Below are 25,996 nucleotides of genomic sequence, written 5' to 3' on the forward strand. Positions count from 1 at the left end.
TGACATTACGTTCCCGCCCGGCTTATGAGAAATGCCCTCCCGCTAACTCCGTGCCAGCTTTTACTACAGAACGTTGCCTGGCCCCCTGCATGTCAAGAAATATTATGAAATTATTTCAACTGCACCTGATGTTTGAGGGACTGCAAGTTGAAAATAACAATGATTGTGGATTCAGAACAATGCAGTCTACTTTCTTAAATAGTAGAGAACATCATTTTTATATTTCTTTATATTTACTAAATCAGTTTATTTTCAAAATTCTACCACTTCTTATTTATTTTGGTGCACATTAGTTTTTCAGTTGTATTTCATTAGCATAATGAGTTCAGACTCCCTCACAGTTTATCGTACTTCACACAGCTGCTAATCTCTACCCAACGTTTATATGCCCTCAACGATCTGGTCTGCCGAAAGACAAGCATTGAATGCGCACTGAAACAAGGCTAAATGCCTTAAGGCATGTATCTAAAAAAATGTGCTTATCTGACAGAATTTCCTCATTTGGCTTTGATCTTACTCTTTGGTGAAAAATAATTCAAAACGTGATGTTTCACGTGGGACAGCAAACATGTCACATCCAAATTAAAGTGTTTAGGAATTTAACAGAATTCCTATTAAATAGTAAGTAAATGGCAATAATTTTGGACAAATCACACGTCCACCCCGCCGACTGATTCACTGTTTAATGCCCCCTGGACACTGAGTGTCATCTTAAGGGTTGCGTGTTAGCGATGCTCCTAGCCCATCCGGCTTCCGGCGACAATGTGGTCCAAGTCTGATCAAATGATTGACATACAAAGCTTTGTGGTGGCGGTATTTTTATTAGTAATATGTTCTCAGTATTGGGCATCCATAACGCAAGTTATTGTATTTTCCATTTTATGAAACAAGCAATTTTATTAAAGTCTGAACTCATTTCCCATGAAAATAGTTCTGTTGAAAAAAGTGTCGACCTTTGAGTTGTGATACATATATTGATCCTCGTAAGGTTTGAGCTGTTTGAAACACTGTTGGAAGGCAATGTCTCCTTAAATGTAAAAAAATCTAACCGTTGTGAAAGATGGCTATATGGTAGTGCAGAGACCGATGAGGCATAGAAATTATTGTAGAAAAGAGCGTGAATTTCGTCAAAAACCATGGGCGCTACTTCCATCATTGACTCGAAATTTCAACGTACTTGCCAACTCGAAAAATTATTCAGCGCTCAAGCTGCCACTAATCGTGATCCTATCGGCATGTTTTGTACCGCAAAAATGTTTTAAGACTAGAAAACGTAGCTCAAAGCTTTTGCAACTTTCTATGGGAAATTAAACTGTAGCAAAAGGCTGTCCGCTCACGGTGATTAAAGTCATATTATGGAAAACAGCAGCGACGCTGAATGGGTCACAATTAGTATTGCACTGGCTATTGTTTGAGCTCAGAATTATCCATGGGCGACGCCAAAGCACTCATAGGTTTTATTGCCCTCATTATTTAAGAAGTCGTTTCTTTCGTTTAGCATGACGTTTTTGAGTCTGAAATAAAGCTATAAATTAAATCAAATTTGTGAATGTATCGGTGACCTCTGTGTGAGTGTGCAAAATAGAAGATTGAGGGGCAATTTTATAAATATATATCACAGTCAAATGACACATTGGAAAATGAGACAGAGACTGAGATAGTCGGGATATTGATACAAATAGGAGAACGGAGTGGAATATGGGCTACATTAGGGGAGAGCCACTTGATTTCATAAGAGAGTTGAGGAAGTATGTATGTCAGCAATTTTCCCAGTCACTTTGGAAGCATTTCTCCTGCTTGCTGTTGTCAGTCTCTCATTTAAGTTAGAGAGAGAGGAGGGGAGATATATATATATATATATATATATATATATATATATATATATATATATATATATATATATATATATATATATATATATATATATATATAATATATATATATATATATATATATATATATATATATATATATATATATATATTTATATATATATTTGTGCAGAAGCAACCCAAAGTATTTTCATTTTCTACATCACCAATTTTTAACACGCGTTTCATATTTCTACATACATATCATAGTTTCAAATCTTTACCTATACATAACGTGTAATATTCTACATAAGCAGCAATAAACGACGATTTACAATTACAGGTTACTGCTATTTAATGTTAAGTACAGGAGGCAACGAGTACAAAATCCTATTCAAGCTGACCGATCTTGAAATGATGTACTATAGATCCCTCTGTGTCTTTCATTCAGGCTGTCATACTAATAGCAGTAGCCCGGAGAAAGTATTTGCATGTGTAGTTTGATTCATTCCAATGTGTTACAGCATGTAGTACAACCCAAAGCCAAAGGGTTCTAAATAGATTGATGGTAACCATGGTATACTGACAGTTAAATGATAGTGAAGTAGTCTAAAACTGAAATGATGATGCAGTTGCTCAACTCAGTACATGTATAATTGTCCGTTGTCATTAAAGTTAGAAAGGCATATTCATTCCTGAGAGTTCCCAGGAAAGCCATAATGGTCTGTTGCCAAAACCAGACCTTAAAGTGTCCTCTTCCAACTCTCTGCAACACTTCTAGCTCCCGATTCCCTTTACTCACTACTGAAAGTTCCACTGTACCCACCAGTTGTACACATTCCCACATTTACGTTTCTTTGATGCAACTATTTATCAATCTTCCAAGTGTGCGTTCATGTCATTGCATTGATGTGTCTACAGAGTCCATGTCAACTTTGGATCATTGCTCCCATCTCACTTCGTCACTTAATCTTCCGTGAAATTCTAATAACCTCAGATAGAGAACAGTAAAAAGTAATGACATCTTATACAGTAATTAACCGGCAATTTTTAGAATTCAGAGTTACTGGTTTGTGACACAGAGCCCTCACAAGGTCCTTTATGCGATTCTGTGACGCCATTAATGGCGTCCACTCGCCCCAGTTTGATAAGTATGTTAGTCTCTGCACAGTAATTGCGTATATAGGTTTCTCGTGACCTGATATACTGTTAGTACTAAAGTATGAGATCAGAGGGTATCTGAGTAATGATTATCATAAATCAATGACCCACAATGGTGTGCCTATTTGAGTATTCTGATGCCACTGCACAATATCAATGTCACGGTTTCAGCGACACTACTGAAAACAAGTTTGATTTATGTAGCATCAGCGATGCGTTTGTTATTAGATTTCTGTCCGTTAATCAGACGCATTGATGATGCTCCAAGAGACAGAAAGATACATAAAACTGACAACTGACTGAGTGAGTGACAGAGACACATAGACAACCAGACAAACATACAGACAGACTAGCTGACCGTCGGGCAGTAAGGGAAACACATGGAAGGGAACAAAGACAAAGATGGGCGGAATTTGGAAACTGAAGCTTATTAGTCCCAGATTTATTGTTTGATATCACTTTTATTGTGATTGAACTCAAATAAAAAACACAAATATAAAATTGTAAGTGGAAGCTGGATCGGCCTGGAGAAAGAAAGGAAGAATTGTGTTTCCGGAAGAGACAAACCTGCTCATCAAACCGAGCTTACTCATCTGTCTCACATGATGTGAAATGCTACAGATATGATCACTACTGAAGCATCTACAACAAATTACATGATTTAATATACAAGTAATTTTAACCCTACTGCGCTCAATTTCGATTCGATGGGTTTAATAAATTATTATGAAAACCTTTGTGATAAATCTTTGTAGATTAAACAAGTTCAAACAAATGCAGACTATTTTAATTATTTTTTATTTATTTCCGGTGCAGAATCATCGTTAAAACAACCAAATGTTCTGTTATACTGAACTTAGGCTCCTATGATATTTATTCGATTGTCAATTGAATGATAAAATATTGTGCAGTGAAAAGCTCAAACTTTCGAAAGCGATAGCGGCGTAAACTAGTCAGTCACAGCAACCAAATGCAGCTATGTGATAGTTAGTTTGTGATTTCTAAATTACTGGTGAGTGCAGACAGAGCCCTCACAAGGTTCTTCGTGCGACTCAGTGAAGTTACCAATTATAGCGGTGACTCACCGTACTGCGTACTCTTCTATACACTCTAGTTGCGAAATCAATAAAGGCATATCTCGACCTCCTGTATTGCACCAAAGTATGAGATCAGAGGGTATCTCAATACTCATAAATCACTGAAGTAGAATGGTATGACTTTATTTGGTAATTCACGTGTCATTGCAGGATATCGATGCACAGATAGCTGATCACGGTATCAACGGCATCGATTAAAACCATTTTAATCCATGTAACATAATTTGGTACTGTATTTGATTTCTGTTTAGATTCCCGTTCGTAAATAGGGCGAAGTTTATACGCCAAGAGAGAGAGAGAGAGAGAGAGAGAGAGAGAGAGAGAGAGAGAGAGAGAGAGAGAGAGAGAGAGAGAGAGAGAGAGAAGAGGAGAGAGAGAGGAGAGAGAGAGAGAGAGAGAGAGAGAGAGAGAGAGAGAGAGAGAGAGAGAGAGAGAGAGAGAGAGAGACTGATTAATTGACTGACTGACAGAGACAGAGACCGACTGACTGCCTGACTGACTGACTGACAGACACAGACAACGACAGGTAGACGAACGGACATTAAGGGTAATAGATAGAACCATAGACTATGAAAGAACGTGACAACCACAAAAATAGACGGTAGATGGATTGACCTCGAGAAAGGAAGGGCGAATAGTGTGAATGGGAGGATATTAATCGAATGTTAATCATATAGGCTGGCCTTCTTAAATATCAGAAATACTGGCGTAACTTCACAGCAAATAATCCAGTAATATGATGGCTATTTGTTATAAAGATACAGATACGTGTAGAGAGAGCCCTCACAGGGTTTACAGTGTGAGTGTATGTATGCATTAAGTGATCAGAGTCCTCGAACCTTGACACAACCAATGATTTGCTTGAAAAATCTTGATGTGTATTCCTATTTATCGGTCACGACCTGCCAGGGAGATCAAAGTGTATCTCTATGATAATGAATCACAGTGTTTGGCTTTAGTTAAAGGGGAAGTTCACCAAGGATGATTTTTACATATGTGGTAGCTCTGTGGTCATTTACCCAGGAAAAACTATTTTCACCATTTATAACTCGCAGGATTTTTTACAAAAAACGATAAAATAGTACAGGAAGTTGCCCATGTAATTTGAATCATGGGAAAAAAAGCATCAAACTTGGAGCTCGCATAATGTGATATGGAAGGGACCATCTTCGGACGGGTATGGCCCTCACATTGTCCACTCACAGTAACACAGTAGTAAACAGCAACACAAAATCTGACAGTGGAAAGTTTATTATAAGTGATTCATTGTTTATGCAAGAATAAACAGTATAAACAAAAATTATGTGTAAATACGCACAGCCTGGTTCAAGCATGGGTGAGGTGGACAATGCCATACCCATGGGAAAATCCGTCCGTATCAGCTGATTAAGTGATTGAGTGAACACCACAGCCATCCCACACGCATCCTTATTTCACTACGTGTGTGACGGCTGTGATGTTGACTTATTAAGCTAATCCGCTGATACGCTCAGTGACATTAACAAGTTGGCAATGTTTGCGCAGCAATTAGAGTGGTATGTGCACTGGTTGAAGAGGAGATAAGGAATTGAAGGCATTGGAAACACAGTCAGACAGTTTGGAGTCGAAAGCAAGTTGGCAATGTTGTCGGAGCAATTACAGAGGTGTATACACAAGTTGGAGAGGAGATAAGGACTTGTCGGTAATAATAAAGCAGTCAGACGGTGTAGAGTTGAACTCTTATTTGAAATATCATAGTCAAAATTAATAAAATCAAATAAGGTATACGTAAACCGTTGCACAAAAAACACCTTCCTCCCCACCCAGGGGACTGTCCCCTGTACCCGTGCTTGGGGATAAGTATCCGGACTCTCAAACTTTACAAATACCCATGTTTGGTCTATCACTTGTGGAGGCTCTCTTTGTAACTCATGGAAAACACAAAACTTTAACCGGTTTATTTTTATGAAAGTCAAAAATTCAATTTTTCCAAATAAAGTAAACATAGTTATGGCGGCCATTTTGAGTGCCTAATTTCGGTACAGATAGGTGAGTTCTCTCTCTGGTACAATTGTTGCACAATGACAATGACTTTTATTCTCGCTTTCCGACACAGAAAATTTGAGCAAATATTTGTCTTTCGATCTCGATGTTGTGCAATGCTGTATGTTGTTCAAATCCCTCAAGGAATTTTTCACCATGAGAGAGAGAGAGAGAGAGAGAGAGAGAGAGAGAGAGAGAGAGAGAGAGAGAGAGAGAGAGAGAGAGAGAGAGAGAGAGAGAGAGAGAGAGAGAGAGAGAGAGAGAGAGAGAGAGAGAGACAGACAGACAGACAGACAGACAGACAGACAGACAGACAGACAGACAGACAGAGACAGAGAGAGACAGAGACAGAGAGAGAGAGAGAGACAGAGAGACAGAGAGAGCGAGAGAGACAGACACAGAGAGAGACAGAGACAGAGGGAGACGCGCGAGAGAGAGAGCGAACTAGAGACAGACAGACAGACAGACAGACAGCAGACAGACAGATAGACAGACAGACAGACAGGCAAAGTGACAGAGGCAGTGAGACAGAAAGAACATCCACAGAGTACTTTACGTTACAGAATTATCAGCGTTATCTAAGACAACAATTTTTCATTTAGAGGATATAAAAATCAAGATATAATATATTCAATTTTCCATCGATTACAATATCATAAAGTCAACCAAGTTGCTTGTTCATCTCTATGATAGATTCGTGTTAGGGGTCAGTCTTGTCAAAGTTGAACAAATAAAGATAATCAGCCATCAACAATGGAACCTCTGTTTCCTGATAATAGTGTGTGTTTAAAAAAAGAATGAATCCTTTCAGTACTGACGAATTTATAAACTAAGCAATTCAAGGGAATTGTACATATTTTTTGATATTTAACCATATGATTCTCGGGTGAGATATGGAGACATTTTTCAGTTATTATGCTACATGATGCGCATTTAAAGTCGGTCTGTTTATTTGATTAGCTTTACAGTTACTGAAGACGTACCCCCTTAACAATACAAGTAATGTTCTTTTTAAGTAGGTATGTTAGTTATGTAAGAATTTATGAAGTATTAAATCCATGTAGGAGATGTAATGTAACATACACAGCAAATCATTGTAGTATATTGATCACAAGTCTAAGATAAGGAGCTTCGTATTGCAAGCCGCATATAATTTACGAGTAAACTCAATTATCACCATAACAAGTACATTAAAGGGGACATGAAAGCCCTAGATTTTTAAATGTGAGCGCTCTGTCAAGTCAAAAAGTCTCCATATCATTATTGATCATTTTATTCTAATATTCATTAGAAAATGTTTATTGAAGTGTAGATGAAGGAGCTTAATTCTGTTATATTGGCGATTCAAAGACAATATACCGTCGATCCAAAGTAGTGACGTTTGTACTTGCAAACTTCAGATCTTGGCTGTTAACCTGTGTAACTATGTCCTTGAATTCAGAAATGTCAAGACTGAAGAGACGACGAAGATGCGTTACATTCCGTCCGTAGTCGTAACCACCTGCATTTACCTCTTAGCTGGCATAACTCTTGGTATCTCAGATCACATTGAAAGAAAGGAATCGGAGAAATTGCACCCCCCTGGTTTCATGACAGTGCTCTTGTATTATTCGACGGCTATTTTGTATTGGCAAAATATATTGGGCCATCATTGGCTGGAGTAAAGTCAATTGTTTGATCTACTGCCGGCGAAATTATGCTTATTATACGTCTGAAAACAAATGATATTAATTTCTTGTTATCGTCAGCAGCAACAAATCTGTAATAGAAATGGCCTGATATGAATATACTATAATACCTATCTTAATTAAATGGAATTTCCTCAAAATGAAACATTGGCGTGTACAAAATGATTTATTGTGAAATGTGTGTTTTAAGTAAGATAAAACGACACGGTAAGACCCGGATATTCATTCCATGTTACATTTTGGTAAAGTGGTTCGATTTTATTGACATGTCTTTCATATCAGACTTGTTAATCACAGCAATATACACAGATAATTTTTCTCACCTAAAGCAGAGTGACCGTCATATTACGTCAAATAAAATCATTTCAGGCATTTTATTGACACTTGCTACGAGATCAATTGAATACGAGATTTTAAAGGGCGATAAAAAACCTTTCCATGTATTTATTTACCTTAGAAATACCCTCTGACCTTTAGCACCGTACACACGTCACCTGTCTTGGCCAATGAAGAAGCGTTTCACCGTATGTTTTTGTTCATGTTTCAATACAAAAATATTGTCTGCGACACAGATTCAAATTTTGCTGCAATGCCTTGTTCAAGGTATGTATTTATAGAGTACACGGTATTGCTTCTAAACTTTATAATTTTTTGAGCAGTTATTTTTGTATTTCTTCAGAGATCTTCCGACCAGAGGTAAAATAGACTTCGACATGACGTACGCTTTAGACTCGAAAACAATTAGTGTAAATTGAGTTGACATGAAGGTGATATAATGGTGGATCCATGTTACAAAACATGTCGAACACATGGAGGATTGAAATCGATGTATTCGTATGCAAAATATATTAATCAGCAATAATTCAGATATAAATACGATATAGTTTTCTTGCAGCGCAAGTCCTGTATTTAAGCAGAAAACAATTGTTAGAGACGTACAGATGCAATGCCATATAGCCTGACATTTGTGTTCTGATCGACGTCATTCACAGAAAGAATATCTTTCTCCGCAAGTCGAGTAGCTACAGTTTGCTATCGCTGAAGATTATTACTGTTAAAAGTTTCTGTTGAAAAATAGTATTGCTGACACTTACGTAGGTACGTATAATGGGGAGTATTGAGACACATGGCATGACGATGACTTTGAGACCATTAATATATAGTGTCCTGATGATGACGGATATTTCATCTAAATCAGTATCATTCACAGTTTCTAGATGAACAACAACTCGTATACCGTTTAAATCGCAACATCTTATTTCGTGCTTGAATGCCAATGTTTTAGAAAGCTTAGTGGTTTAAACATACATATTATTAAAAGTCACGAATACGGTTACCTGATCGTTGTTCAAGAGAACAAGAAAACTTTATTATTTTTCCTTGAAATATATTGAAATACAAAGAATCAATCTTTTTTATATCATTCACGCATTTTTGAAGACTTTTTAGTGAAAATCGATTTTGTTTTGAAACTACATAAAGTAACTATGAATAGTGCTCCTTATAGTATACCTTTGGATATACCGTGGGTTGGAAAGGTCAATATAATAGAAATTATTTACACCAAAGCCCGGGAATGTGGTTAGTGTTAATATAACTAAGACTAAAGATTGATTTTGTTCTCGACTAATCCCGACCTTTCCTTCTTTTCGTAAGTATGGAGTTCAATTTGTTCGTCGTTTTTGTTTCGATCGCTATCTTCACTTCCGGCTCATGGTCAGCGGGAGTAACATGTCCTCAAGTTACAAGTAAGTTCTACAAAACACAATCTCATAATGACCGCCTTCCTCGTACCTGCACTCCTGCTTCTACTATCTCTCCGTCATGGTGTAAAAAATCTTGTGCCTATCGGATATGGACGATTACTCTACTCGTACATTGTAAACCTCCTCCATATTGTAAAGTCGTAAAAGGATTAAATAAAGGGAAGGTTACATAGGCCTCACTAATAATGCACATTCAAAACACGCTTCGCCTATCACATGTAATAGTTCTGTATCAAAAATTATGAGAACAGTACTGAACTACGGGTAGTTTCAAGTTTATTTTGACTTTGACGTATTATGGTCAATAAATGCAAGGTCATCTAGATACTTAGTATAACATAAGCAAGTAATGTATTTTTGTCCGTCAGAAAGACATCCACATAATCAATGCTCAAAAATCTATGCTGATAAATAAGCGCCCTGGGTCGCTTTTAAAATGTCGCCATCAAAACATGTACTGAAATATCGAACTTCAGTTTCGATTTCAATTGATCATACGTCCCAACCATATAAATGACAGTGAAGAGCTGACGACAATTTAATTTCCGTCGGAATATTGCAGGATGCATAGACCTTCAGTAACATATAGTAATATATATTTCCAAACTCAAAATTGCAGGTCCTCGTGTTCGTGACAATCATGAACTTCTGCTTGACCTCGATGAAGATATTGTTGTACCGAAGGAAACGACCTTATTGTTAAATAGTACTATGAGAGTGGGAGTAAGCCAAAATATTTGCATAAACATAACAACAAGCAGTGGTAAGTTTTTATGTTTATAAGAGCACAACTTGATCATTTCAGAAATTAATATAAACCTACGATTGCTGTAGTTGATATTATTTTTAAAATGGACAAAAGTCCTTCAAATTGCATGTTGTGATATTCTGTTAACTCGGAGACTCTGCTCATCCCATAAGGAATAACACCGTTATTAAAGCATCGTTGCAGCTACATGTTGCAATGAGAAGGCTTAACACCATGATTCAAACCGGCAGATTTTTTGTCACATAGATAACATTGCAGATTTAGCATCATGCGAACTACTGGAGGCCAATCACTGTACCATTGAAAGCCATGAAAATATTATGTTTTATTTTCATCTGTTACATTCATCCAATTGGACTACAGACCCTGGTATCTCTACATCCCTTTAGTATTGGGCAGCAAAATCCGTGATTTAATAACGGCTCTACACTTTTCATGAGTAACTGGGTTTTAATTCATAAGAGGGCGCCACCTCGATCCTTACATGTAGCAGACGACAATTTTTCGACACATAGTTTCGATATATGCTAAGTTATAAACGTCGAGGATGAAGAGCGTTTTGTGAAATTCAGAGCACTTTCTTCCGTGTAAAGACATCCATTTTTCTTACCTTCATTTCAGGTGCTTCCGAGCGGATAGCTTGTTCTTCAATTGCCATTGAAAGTAAATATCCACGAATGTTATTGCAAGATATTGACGGTTATTTGATGCTAAAGGTCGAAGAACTTACAGCAAGCGACGACAAAGCAGTGTTTACATGGTGGTCAGCTGGTACTGACCCTTTGGGCGAAACCATGGTAACAGTGCTAGGTAATAACTTATAACAAAATCCTTTAGTCAATAAAAACAGCAAAGACTGCAACATAACATGGTTACACACAAATTTAAAGATAAAAGCAAAGTAGAATCAAGGATACCATAAGCACTATATCACTGTTCTTAAGTAGTGTCGGTTGCATTCAACACTACAGGACCTGTCGTGCACGAATAGTTGAGAACAAATATCATGATAGTTCATAAGCCATCGAAGATTGTGTATTCACTGTCATGCAGCCTGGTTCACTTGAATATTATATTGAAAGAAATTCTAAAAAAATCAAATGAATGAAATTTAGAAAGTTGTGCACTAATTCCTCAGAAAGTAGTCAAAATGGTCAACAATACGAACGTACCTTACTATGACCTTTCGTGCTACATTACAAAACGTATCGTGACAATTAATCCAGGATATTTCATCGTGTAAAAGACGCTATCAATTTCTTAATCACGTCAAACCAGATACATATACAGTTAGTAGCAACTCCATACTCTCGTAGGAACATGACAAATTATTCCTGATCGCGACAGAAACTTTAGCAACGCCACGATCAAATCGCAGAAGCGGTGCTCACGGTTTGATTGTTGTACCGTCGTCTGTATCAAGCTTTTTGGTTTTATTGTTTTCTTTACCTTAAAAGTTTAAAATCACGCACTGATCACGCATGCAGTAGCATTGTAACGATCACGCACACGAAGAGTGATATTCTTTGGGCATGAAGCAGGCTCCTTACTTTGTACTTTGGACCAAACCCAAAACATATTGCCTAGCTCCTAAGTTATGAATACGTCTGTCCGATGTCGAATAATCGGCGTTTGTCTGGACATGTCAGGGGTCGGTGACGTGATCCAATTTAAACCATTGTAATCTGTCACTGTAAATAGTATCAAAATACAACACAGTGGCATTTAGACGCCATGTTTGAGATAAGTAGCATTCACCTTTAGTCAGAACACCTTTTAGGGACTGGTCATTTTCTTCAACCTGGGGGGGGGCGGTGGATTCATGGGGGGGGGGGTCACCCTATTTGTGATTTTGGTGATAGGGGCCACCATGTTTTGAAATGCCCAATTGGGGGTTAGTGTGTTTTTGAATTTTGACACAGGCTCATCATTGCCTAAAATGTCAGCCACAAATTTCATCATTCAGTTGTATTTTTCGGTGCGCCCTTCGGGCGCGATAACTTTAATAATCAGTCATATTTTTCAGCATCCCCCAACTTTAACATATCAAGCATACATACATCAGAGATATCTGTATGTTCAATATTTTTCAGCATGCTCTTCAAGCTCATTACTTTAATATATCAGACATTTTTCAGCATGCCCTTCAGGTGCATAACTTTAATATACAAGGCATATATATCAGAGATAAAAGGATGTTTCATATTTTTCGGCGCGCCCTTCGGGCGCCATACTTTATTAAATCAGAGATATCTTGATGTTTGCTAATTGAAAGTGTACCATTATGAAATCTGCATTTCATATGAAAAGGATGACAAATTCCTGATACTTTTCTGTTCTCTCTATGAGATTTCAGTATGAGAAAGCAACATGCACAAATATTTTTCAATATATATTTGATACAGTGACTTATTTTAGAGATAGAAAAATGACAAGATATCTTTCCTTCTTATTGATGCAATTATTTTCCTTTGTGTCACAGGTTTTCTGTGAAAGATGCTTTTTTATGAACAAAATAACAGTTAAAAAGGCAGTTTTTGTCATTTTTAGCTGTGCTTTTATGGTTTCAATGTTACAAGAAAAGGTCCTCTCAGACACTGTACACATCAGATTTGGCTAAAAAAGCTCTCCATGGCTCCTCAAGAGATTTAATTATATGGTTGGCATTAGTCTTAACACCAATCAAAGTTTTTGATTCACTGCTTTTTCCTCTTTGATATTAATGATTGACATCCATTTCTGTACAACAGTTCAGGACATCTGGTTAAGCATAGAAAGTGTGAAATACATTCACAGCTCATTCAAAATACAGCTCATTCAAAATGTACTGTATTCAAACTTTAAGATTGACACTTTGAAATTCCTATCTTACAGCTGACATGTCAACAATTTCATTAAAACATAGAATGACTATTTAAAATATAAATATATGTCAAATGTAAAATATAATATATATATATATATATATATATATACATATATACACACATATATATATATATATATATATATATATATATATATATATATATATATATATATATATATATATATATATATATATATATATATATATATATATATGTGTGTGTGTAATTTATGTGCACCTTTTGTTTTACCTGTGTCGCGTGCCGGGGAGGGGAGTCACCTGTTTTCGAAATTTGGAATAGGGGGGGTCACCCTGTTTCCAAAATTTGGAATAGGGGGGTCAGCCACTTTTTGACGTCGGCAAAAAATATTCCAACCCCCCCCCCCGGCCGAAGAAACTGACCAGTCCCTTATCACTTTGTAACTGCTACCAAATTCTCTGACTGTTCTAAGCGAGTATCGACTAGTTTCAACTCAGATCTAAAGTCAAAACAAAGTCGGACTTCTTTGTATTTCTTCATTTTCATATTTTTGTGTTACCTATACCTTCAGAATATTCAAATTAGATGATTAACATTGCATAGAGGTATTACAAAATTGAAATATTTAAACATTTGCTTAAACTTTACATAGGAAACTTTGAACCATTCCATTTTGAAAAGTAAGAATAAAAATCAGGGGCCATCATTTACGATTTGGTATTTGAGAAACATATTACCGAATATTTACCGCCATTTGACATGCAAAATGGTTGCCTCGGAAAAAATGAAATCTTTGATTTACAGAAAAAATGGGCCGGTGAAAACTTTCAATCGACAGACAAAACAGGAACTTTGAAGTTTTGAGAGTCAAAACATCTGTTCCCTGACGCATTCTACCTTTATCGTGTTCCTTGCCATCACAGTTGACGCAGCTCATTATGGTCGGTAAAGTGTTTCCAGATCGATTGATGGTATCTGCTAAATGTGTGTTTAGCGAAGATGTTTCAAATAAGTATGCATGGTTATATTCATGAAACTAGATGGCCAACATTATCATTATCTATAAAGGTTAAGCTACAATGTATTTTTTTCTTTTTCAGATGAAGACAATGACTTCACTGCATGTGGACGCAAGGGTAGAACCATGCACGTTGTATTCAATCTTGGTTTTGGACGAGTCACTGATGTTGCCTTAAAAACAAGTAAACCCATTGACATATACAATTACCAGCCTTCGACACCATGGCACTGTTGGTCTTTAAACAAAAATATTCTCCCCTCGTATGAGACACCTTTTTATATGACCACATTCCAGCATATGGAGTATACAATGAAGGCTGATTATATATTTACTGTTACTAGACCCGGACATAGATCCAAAAGACCTTTACAGAAAATGTTTGACGTTCATATACAAGGTAATCGAAGACGTTCAGAATATATAGAATATATGGGATTTATCAAACAGATCAATAACATTGTGTTATTTGACTATAGTTTTCATTACTCTGCTATTTTTATAGTTCCGGCTATAGATGAATTTTGACTCATGTTGATATTTTGGCCTTGTAAACGACACGTTTGGCTTGACAGTCACCTTTTAACGGGCATGTAGACTTGTCCAAGCAATTTTAAACAGCTTGTCGATCTTTACGCTGGCTTCCGGTGATTACTCTGTTGTTATGCGATTTGATAATATTGGCCATATTCTTTATGCAACTGTAACTCTTTTTAACTGTGTTTCTTTTGAAAATCTTGTGAAGTTTGGACCCCTTTGGAATATATTTATTATCTATTATTATCAATGTTAGTTTCAATGTTTCTTCTTAAAGGAGTTTGAACCACATGATGATAAGTTTCCTGTTATTACTTTTTCCTCGTTGATTGGTTGGTTTTGACATATATTGCATTAGGTCGGTGTAAACACTTGACTTCAAGACTGTGTTGTAGGGACCTTGGTATTTATCAAAGTTGGCCTTGTCAATGGATAATGTTGAAACGCGTTTGCTTGTTCGGTCACGGATGTGTTTCATTATAGTTGGCGGGTGATAAGACTGCTTATAGACTTACATTGTTTGGTCGTTTGGTATACGAAACGGATATAACTCGCCGTTATTCAGATTATGTCACATCAAAGAAGTTTATTATTTTCTGCTGTAGCTCCATCGTGGTCTGTAGACCAATGTCAAGAAATACCTTATTTATAACGCTTTGCTTTTAGCATCGAGATATATATATATATATATATATATATATATATATATATATATGAATGAGTGATTTATATAAGGGACAGTTTTCATCTCAATGACAAACTAACAATGGTATAGTTTTCCACGTATTTGCAGAGAGTATAGATGTACGCATATCTGTATCACATCAACCAAATGCCTTCGGTGACAACATCGATCTGCAATGCAGTGCCTCAGATGACATAGCAACGGTTGATTGGATATTTCAAGGAAATGTGTTACATAGTGACATAGATTTAAAGAGCAAGGTGTTCAAATATGAAGTACCTGAATTTCAACAACAAAATATTGGAAATTATTCCTGCCGCGTTCGCACAAACTGCGGAAGTATCTTTTACAGTGAAGACCTTGAGATTGGTATCAAGGGTAGGTACTGCTTTCCGTGTACTTTTCCCGCTTGAGAATCAAAGAACTCTATTACGCAAAATTAGTCCCGTATGACTGGTATTTCGATAAAACTTAATGTTCACTTTTTCAAGGAATAAGTGAATATCGAGCCAGAATATGTGCAGATCGCTAAATCGTTTTCCTAGAATAGGCAACGCAATAAACTTTTGATAGCATGTGCAAGTCGACAAATAATTTCACACAGCGTCAGTGAATTGCCAGTGACATTTCGAAACTCGAAATGTTGATAGTTTTATAACAGATTACAAAATAACAACGTCGCGTACTAACGGTTAGTTATCGTAGAGTAGCTTTGTTCCATTTCTCTATGTAATAATTGTGCGTGATTTTTTTATTTGAACATTAAAACGGCAGTGTTGCCATTCACTTAAAGCTTACGTTAAGAGAAAATTTAATATCACGACTGTTTTGTGACCAGAGTAAACAGGGAAAAATCGGACATTTCAAATTTTCTTCTAGGTGGTTCAACATTTTCTCGTTTAGTAAGTTTAATTAGCGTTGGTCCATTTAGAGTGGTTCTCTTGAAGTGTGGACATAGAAAATGTGGTTTCCACCAAGACACCCTCATATTATCATCAGCAACAGTTAGTTTTGTATTTGACTCTTGAGTCAAAGCTAGCTGAACTTTTGTGGGAGAATAATTAAACATTTTGCTTTCCATAGATACCTTTGCTGTTAGATTAGTCAATCTAACGAATCGCTTATTTTGCATGTTACTTATATAAAGGGCGAGCGCATCAAACAACAAAGATTATCGATGTTACAACTGAGATGACTGGAGTGACTGTGACATCCACACTTGACGACAATGATACGCTTCCCGTTAACCAAGGTAAGCGTAAAACACATAAAGACACTCGTTGAGGTGGTTTTCATTTCGAAATCTGACTTTGGGTGTGATCATTGCTACAGTAAGCTGTCTACCAATTTCGACAATTTGTAACCGGATATGATCTGAAAATGCAATGTGTTTCAGTATATATTGCTGTCATCTTTGAATTGAAACTTTTGCCACATGTTTGCAATTTCATTAAAAGTGTTATGATCAATATCATGAACAATATTCACGACAAATTTATCCCAAATGTCATTATACATATGAATATGTTATTACTGATATAAAAGTATTGATTTTTTTACTGCTGTAATTGTATCACCACTTTATATAGCAAGTGTAATTGCCTTTGGTCAAGTCTCTCAAGGTAAATATGCCAAACTGCGAAAGCTCATTAGATATACAAATTATGAATAAACTGACATTAAAATGCTGAATATCTTTCACTTATACAACAGAATTGTCTCATCAATATGCATGTGTCAAAAAGAAAGTTTCATAAACTTTTTAGAGTCGTTCCAGTCTTATATTTCTAATTTGGAAAGTCAATTAAATGTGCAAATGTGTGACAAGCTGACGTGAAATGGTGAACAACTTTCTTTAATATTTTATTATATTTCTTCAATGTACATAGCAGGTTTCATTAGCTTTGATGAAGTCAATCAACATATATCCCTAATTAGAAACGTTCGTTAAATATGCAAACTATCAATCTAAATGTGTCAAAAATAAAGACTTACTTTTGGCAATACTATATCACAGTATCTACAATACACATAATAAGTTTCGTCAACTTTGGTGTAGTCAATCAAGATTTATATATTCCTTTAGAAAAGTTCATTAATACACAAATTAGTAATTGGCTAAAATAAAACTGCTGACTTCTATAATGTTATATCGCAGTATCTTCAATGTATGTAGCTGGTTGTGGCAACTTTTATTAAGCTAATATAGATATATATCTATAACTAGAAAAGTTCGTCGAATATGCAAATTAAAAATTTTATGTTCTAAAAAATCCAAGCCGACTTTTGGTCATTATATTTTCTTCAATGTACAGAACAAGTTTCTACGATTTTGATCAAGTCAATCTAGATATATCCCAATAAAGAAAGTTCGTTACTATGACAATTAGTGATTAGCTGAAGTAAAATGCTAAATGACTTTCAGTAATCTTTGAACTATCTTTTATTTCTACTATTTCTTCATCATAGAAAAAATGGACATAAATGATAAAGGTAATCGGTACGAATATTCCGGTTGTGTCTTTCAAATCGTTAAATTTTGCTTCATAATATACATTTCGTATTGGGATAGCTATTCCGTAAGGAAAGTTTCCGAGGTTACAAATTTTGCAATAGTTGATATAAATGAAAATGAAAATGCTCATATTATTTTCAGAGGCGACAATGCAAGTAACTTCCACTCAAAGGACATTGCCCGAACATGAAGGTAGCATACAGAACGATTACGTTTCCATACTTCAAGGTAGGCCTTATCGTTTTTGTGGTACAAAGCGAATCCGAGGCCAAAAATGATTCTGACTGTAAGCACGTTAAAAGTAAGACACTGATGACTTTCTCCGTTTTTTTCATGTGGACAAACACATACCAAACGCGGCCCGTAGGGTCTGACCACGCAGATACGCCGGAGGTTGCGTGCTTCCTCCATGCTGATACGAAATATTTTGTAGACTGTAAAGTTCATTAGCTTCAATATATTCAGACTTATTTGACACCTCAAATGCCTCGAATACGTGCTACCTCAATGCTGATAAAAACAAGCTGTCGTATCCCCTTGTTCCTACACAACGAATACCTGGCATTATGATCGTAATTGTGTTTACCTTCAACATGAACATTTCAAACTCCACCGCTCTGTATCTCACAATTGTTTGTATATTCAGAACAGATAAGTAAAACCCTATGTGAAACATACTGCAGAATAAGATTCGAAGAGTATGACAATGCCCCGATTGAGACAAAATCTTATACATGCAAATGATAAGAATAAAAGAGAAATACCTTCACACCGTATAAATAAGGGTTTACGTCATTGAGTTGGTCTAGAGACCGTAGTGTGGTAAGCCTTATGCACAATAGAGGGTGGGAAATAGGCTATTCCTATTGAACGTTTCCAAGGTTGCAAATTATGAAATTCTTGATGTAAATGAAAATGTTCCTATAATTTTCAGAGGCAACAACGCAAGTAACTTCCACTCAAAGGACATCCCCCGATCATGAAGGAAGCATACAGAACCATTACGTTTCCACATTTCAAGGTAGGTCTTATCATTTTTGTGGTACAAAACGAATTCGAGGCACATACTGATTCTTACTGTGAGCAAGTCAAACGTAAGACACTTGTGACTTTCTCGCTTTGTTTTTTTTTATGTGGACAAATACATACCACGTAGCCCGTAGAGTCTGATCACACTAAACATCTGGAGGTTGCGTGCTATCTCAATGTTGATACGAAATATTTTGCAGTCAGTTCAGTCCATTAGTGTACATATATTCAGAGCTATTAACACTTTGATTAAGGAGTTTTCAAACAAGCGGTCGTGCCCCTTTGATTAATCTTACACAACAAATACATGGCATTAAGATAGTACTTGTGTTTACCTTCAGCATGAACATAAAAAACTTCACCAGCACTGTATCTCATAAGTTTTTGTTTCTTCAGACTGGATACGAAAAATCTTAGTGTGAAGAATACTGCAGAATAATTATAAACGATAAAGATTCAAAGAGTATGACAATCTCTCGATTAACACAAATCTTACACGTGCAAATGATGAGAGTGAAAGAGAAATTCCTTATAGAGAAGGGTTTAAATCATAGAGTTTGGTCAGAGACCGTAGTATGGTACGCACTATAGAGGGTGGAAAACAGTGTACATTGTGAATCACAAATCTAGACATCAGAGAATGGATTAGGGAGTGAGAAGTTGTATTATCGTATGTGGTACTTTGGAGTACAAACAACAGGGTCTAAAACTCGCGCCTCTTCACGTGCTGTTATTTTTAATATCATCTATCAAATCGAGCTCACAATTGTTTAAAATTTACAAAAAAATTAAGCTTTCCTGCGACTTGACTATTATGTCTCGATTAATTCCAGATCCATTATCAACACAGTCGGTATTACCTAAAGACGGTGAAAAACATCTTTTTTATCCCATATTTTTCCTGAGCGGCATGTTGGCTGTGGTTGTAGCATATTTACTTGTTATTACAATTCGGAGAAATATAAACTATGGCAATAATAATGACGCCGACATCGAAAGGACGAACGGAGAGACATACAATGAGGACATTTCACTTTCGGTAAGATGAAAGACGGACCAATTTTTGTCACACACATTGTTTAGTGTTTACTTTTGCAAAGCTTTGACAGAATGTTTTTTTGCTTTAGAAAATGGGAGAGACAGACAGGAAATAGGGAATAGCGGACAAAAACCATTGTCTTGTTTTGTAAAAACGGGCATTAAGAGACGTTTAATTTATCCCCAAAGGTTTCACAAGCATCAACTGGCGACGCATCCTCCACATCAAGTGAGAATAACTCCCTGAGAACCGAAAGTCTATTAGATACAAGAATCGTGAGTTCAATGTTTAGCATACTTTAAACCAACCCGAAGAGAATTATATTAAATCATACTGAGCAGATGATGTCAAAGTTCAATCGGAAAGTTTCGAGTTGAAAACTTGTTCTGAGCTTTTACGAGTAAGGGCCCATTTGTTGCAATGATTGCTAAATGTCAAAAAGGATGACAATCACATAGAGGAACATTTACGTTAACTTTCACATTGATTACTGAGGCACACTGAAATGTCACAAGTATATTGTAAACCGCTTTCAGTTTCCTATAACCTTGCAAACAATGACTTGAAAGTAGCTATTTAATTTAGCAAAAACGTTTTACATCTTAAAATCCTCACAGGGATCAGTTGGAACATCCGAAACGTCAGTACCTTTGCTTACCAGTGGATATATAAATGGACCGTTTGATGCGACAATTGACATCGAGTACCATCACCTTCGATTCTCGGAAGACAACATTCTTGGCCGAGGAGAATTCGGTGTTGTACGGAGAGCTTCTGTCGAAAACGCAAATCATATGTCCGGACACAAAGAGGTTGCAGTGAAATGTCTAAAAGGTAAAAGTTGTTTGCAAACATATTACAAATGCCATTTTTCAATGAAAAGTTGCATGTCACAATTTATCGTTTTCTTCGACTAGAAAAATATACTTTATTTTTGAAATGTTCTAGCTAAATTATTTTTTTATATTTTCAGCGAATGCATCTATTGATAACCGGAAGGATCTTCTTCGAGAATTAGACATTTTGAAGTCATTACAATCAGGTCATCCACACATTGTTACATTGCTTGGCTGGTGCACTCAAGGTGGTAACTCACTTACTCACTTACTTACTTACTTACTCACTCACTCACTCACTCACTTTTTCGACCATGCACTATCAGAAAAGGGAGTATTGTTAACATTATCGAGCATAATTGATGATATTTAACGATTCCAATTTTACATGTTTTAACTGTAGTCCAATTTTATACACAAATTTCCGACCTATACCTTCATGTAGTTAAAACGAACTCTGTGCATTGATATTTAATTCCACGTTAACAATTCCAAAATGTATTTGTGATTCCAAAGTCAAGATCAGGGGAAACTAAATGCATACATTTCATTGTCAATCAGACAAGGACATTTGATACTACTCATCTGAAATGTTAAAACATATTTGGCTTTACAACATGGATTACACACGCAGTATTTTACTTGATTTGAAGATAATTTCCATGTATTAAATAGTGCTTATACTATGTTTACATTTAACAGATCCGATATACATTATCCTAGAATTAGCACCGTATGGAAGCTTACATGATTACCTGATAACCAACAGAGCATGGGAGTTGTATGAAAATATCCATCCTAACAGCCGAGACTTGACGTCACATGATCTCTTGCAGTTTGCTTGGCAAATTGCAAAAGGAATGAGCTTTATTGCCTCAAAACAGGTACATTTTCTTAGAGTTGTCCCATTTACCGATGTGAAAGTCACTATCAAATACACTTCTGAGTTTTAAAGAACTCAAGCTTATTACTTCTTATTCGACCCAATTTTAACAATTCATTTTCTCCATTGCAAAACAGTGTACCCACAGAGACCTTGCCGCACGAAATGTTCTGGTAGGCCACGAAAGATGTTGTAAGATATCAGACTTTGGTCTTGCCAGACGAGTAAGTGATTCGTTTGTAGAACAACGTACAACGCAGGTAAGAATTGGTTGCAAAATTGAGCTCTTATATTCAGAGGTTGCTATGCAGTTTGCTTATACTTTGGGTTGTTTGTATTTTTCATTTGCAAAGATAACGTTCCATATGCAGGAAATCATTTGTGTCACTTTATGTTCGAAATATTGACATGTTTACTCTCGAGTGTTATTAAATTCAGATGCGACTGCCTGTAAGATGGATGGCCCTAGAATCGTTATTAAGCTCAACGTACACAACTAAAAGTGACATTTGGTCGTATGGCATCGTCCTTTGGGAAATAGTGACATTAGGTAAGTCACCAGCCAATGCCATTTACTGATTATAATCCCCTCAATGCCGAAAACGCAAAGATATAAGGGTTCTGCCAGACATAAGATAAGGGAGTCGTAGAAAAGCACCGTTTCTGTGTAGTTTTCTGGGATCGCCCCATTTTTAAGCCATGATCTAAAGAATCTCCTTATTTTCAAAACATTTGGTGTTGGATCCCGTCACCTGTAATCTCATATTATTACTCTACTTCATGCACTGATGTCACTTTACACCCTCTGGTGCACTATTGGGCTTATTAGTGAAATTCTTTTTTCCCACCACTACAAACATGACGGGCCTTTGTCCAATGTAACCTTGGGCTATGACTTTGCAAGAGAGGTGACCATATCTTTCTGCAGAGTTCCAATGTGTACTACATAAGTTCGCATACTGAATAGTCTGATATGTGTATAGTTTCAAATGCTGGTGAGAATGTCACTGTCTAGGTGAGGGAATTGATGATAAATCGAAAGGGGCCATTAGAGTTAAATTCTAGAAATCAAAAGAAGCTGTTTCAGTAGTTTCTTGATTCCAATTCAGGAGGATGAATCATAGAGACCGTCATTTTATCTGAAAATATTTAGAGAAATGACTTCATCTATGGATCTTCATGTAAAGTTGAAGCTTTATCTAAAGAAACACTTCGGTTTGACTTATTAGGCCTGGATGAATTGTGCTTTGTATGAATATAGAAATACGTCAGAAAGCAAAATAGCACAGTTAGTAGCCATATAAATTCTTTACATAGTTTACAAATGTGTCCTACAATTTTTGAGGAATATACATGTCAACAACGCCTTTTTCTGTTTAATATATCTCAGTATCAGTACCGTGCTTAACAAAATACGAAGAAAGTGTTAAAGGTACGCAGAAAACAACTGATTGACCATTTCTAGAATGACTCTAAGTGTGCTTTTTTGTTCAACACGATTGGAACCAACTTCGGATAATGGATTTTCAAATGTGTCCACTTTCTAAAAACTATAATGTGCCTTAGAGCTGAGTGTTGCAATATCACAAATTACCTATGAAAACAAGTGTATAACCTTCAAAAGAAAAGCAGATGAGCTTATATTTGTAGATTAATCCAACATAGTCATAGATAGATAGATAGATAGATAGATAGATAGATAGATAGATAGATAGATAGATAGATAGAAAGATAGATAGATGGGTAGATAGATAGATAGATAGATAAAAGATAGATAGATAGATAGATAGATAGATAGATAGATAGATAGATAGATAGATAGATAGATAGATAGATAGATAGATAGATAGATAGATAGATAGATAGATAGATAGATAGATAGATAGATAGATAGATATTCACACAGTGACAATGCGAACTATGGGATACGTCAGCGCAAGTGGGGATGGAACATCCAAAATTTCCTTGTCAACAGAGGGCCTATGAAAATCGTTAAAACGTTGTGCAGGGGCTGCACAAAAGTTTGACAAACCATTTTCTCGACCACCCCTGCCATTTATTTTGATCTTTCCCTTATTATGTCTCTATCAGGATCGACACCGTATGCTGGTATGCCAGCGAAAAAGGTTATTCAGAAATTGAAATGTGGGTACCGACTACCAAAACCGAATCACTGCAGTAATGAATGGTAGGTCAAGTTATCGTGTAGGTGCTAAAGATAATAGACACATGTATTGCTTTTATTTAAAAAGCAGTGAATTCCTTCCTCAATTGTAAATAAGTTCTGTTAACTTCTTTTTCTTCAGTTATCAGATCATGGAGGCGTGCTGGCAGCAACAACCTGAAGTGAGACCAACCTTCTCAGATATATGTTTAAAAGTTGGACATTTAGTCAGTGATGAAACACAGGTTGGCAATATTTTTATTAGAGAGAGAGGGGGGAAGAGAGAGTGAGAGAGAGAAAGAGAAAGGAGAGGGTGTATTATATATATATATATAATATATATATATATATATATATATATATATATATATATATATATATATATATATATATATATATATATATAATTATTCAGTATAAGATGAAAATTTGGAGAAATCCTTTATTTTCAAAATAGTTTTTTAGTAACTCTGACAATCTCTGCTTTACTTGCTGTTTAATAACTTATTTTTTTATTTTTAATATCAGGAACATCTAGAGATGGAAAGCTTTGAAGATCGCATTTATGTCAACATATCACTGGAGAATTGGCCTTCTAGAGAAAGACTCTAAAGTTACATCCTGTTTTTAATTTATTTTCGAAGCACTGCCACATATTAATATCAAAAACTTCCATATTTTTCTGTGTCCATGAAACATTTTTTCATCATCGCCCTGAATAAGTTATTGTATATATTTTACTCAAAATGTACGTCGTCTACTTGAATATTATGTACCATTGAATTCATTGCTTTGAATCAATAAAAAGGTATAATTTTTGTTAACATATTAATAAGATTTTTACATGTCTGCTTTCTGAACTGTCACCTAGTAAAATATTTCTTGTGTAATCCCGTAAGTACATAAAGGGCAACTAGAAATTGTAATCTTCATGACATTAAGCACCCAATCCTGGAAGGATGTTTTTAGTCTCTAAAGTTTGGTGATGAGCTTGTTTTTTCCGATGTAGACAAGACCAGCCTGAGTATAGAGTACGTTGCCATGGGTCTTAAGCAAATGGATTGTTGTGTTACCAGTTTGGCGTACTCCGAACTTACGACCTCTGCTCGCCTTGTTCGATAACAGTTGTTCGCTCACTTTGCAGAACTAAGTCATAGCACCGTATGTATGTCTATCATAGAAGTGAGACAACGACAGGTTGAAATATGAGAACAGGCACTGGTCAAGTACTTCACTATGTTATGAATAAAACCCCTATAGATTTGGTACCATCTCTATTTGATCAACAGGATCAAAAAAAGAAACTATTGATCTTTACAACACATACGTTACTTATTTTTTCGTATAAAGAATATGACTACAATGCTAAGTACACCTATTTAATAGTAAAAGCACAATCATCGACATGAAACTCTTTTACTTGATAATTGTGTACGACACAGTTATATGATAATAATATCAACATGTATTGTTTTGTGCTAATCGCAAAATTGCCGCCTTTAATCAGTTTGCACAATTGGCCTCGCAGATTGCCGAATCATCTGCAATTTGTACATAATGAACTTCTGAGGCTAGAGTAATGCTTTGAATTTATCATCATTACTGAAAATATTTTGATGGCAACCAAGTTCATAAATTTACTCAAGAGACTCCAGTGCTAGAAGTAGAGACGTTTGCCAGAAAAGACCGAAAATGGACACTTTCTAAACTTTACGGAGAAGTATAATACGATAATTGTTTTGCTACGTTTAGAAAACAATGGGAAAGGAAAGTTCAGGAGTTATTGCGACACATAGCAAGATGCACATGATAAATTTATTTTCCCCGAACTGCACAGAGTGCATATATTTGATCTGATAGATTGTCATTTTCTGCTTTATATAGAGAATTGTTGATAGCAAATTGAATTTCGTAAGCAAAACGATCGACGCTGCTAATCAGATCGTGATTTCGTGATAAGCTTGTGTTTACAACGTAGACAAGACAGGCCTCAGTCGTGTTTGCGTTGTCATTGGTCTTAAACCAACGGAGCGTTGTGTTACCAAACTGACATACTCCAGACTTTTGACCTCTGCTCCCCTGGTTCTATAGCAGTAGTTCGATGACTTTGCAGAAAGAACTAAGTCA

At 36.0% G+C, this 25,996-nt stretch overlaps 1 protein-coding gene across 1 annotated transcript; it reads left to right on the forward strand.

The window, feature by feature from the left end:
- The first annotated feature begins 8,671 nt into the window (after positions 1-8,671).
- LOC139134247 (fibroblast growth factor receptor 4-like) lies at positions 8,672-24,921 on the forward strand. The gene is made up of 19 exons (XM_070701164.1): positions 8,672-8,877; positions 9,436-9,527; positions 10,165-10,308; positions 10,936-11,124; positions 14,264-14,581; positions 15,512-15,781; positions 16,551-16,655; positions 18,060-18,146; positions 18,853-18,939; positions 19,781-19,986; positions 20,175-20,261; positions 20,604-20,820; positions 20,960-21,070; positions 21,525-21,706; positions 21,843-21,965; positions 22,144-22,255; positions 23,797-23,893; positions 24,012-24,114; positions 24,398-24,921. The coding sequence occupies exons 2-19, from the start codon at positions 9,437-9,439 to the stop codon at positions 24,479-24,481; spliced, it is 2,613 nt and encodes an 870-aa protein (XP_070557265.1). The 5' UTR covers positions 8,672-8,877; position 9,436; the 3' UTR covers positions 24,482-24,921.
- The last annotated feature ends 1,075 nt before the right edge of the window (positions 24,922-25,996 follow it).

The sequence above is a fragment of the Ptychodera flava genome, chromosome 1 (genome assembly GCF_041260155.1).
Source record: "Ptychodera flava strain L36383 chromosome 1, AS_Pfla_20210202, whole genome shotgun sequence".
Taxonomy (NCBI): Eukaryota; Metazoa; Hemichordata; class Enteropneusta; family Ptychoderidae; genus Ptychodera; species Ptychodera flava.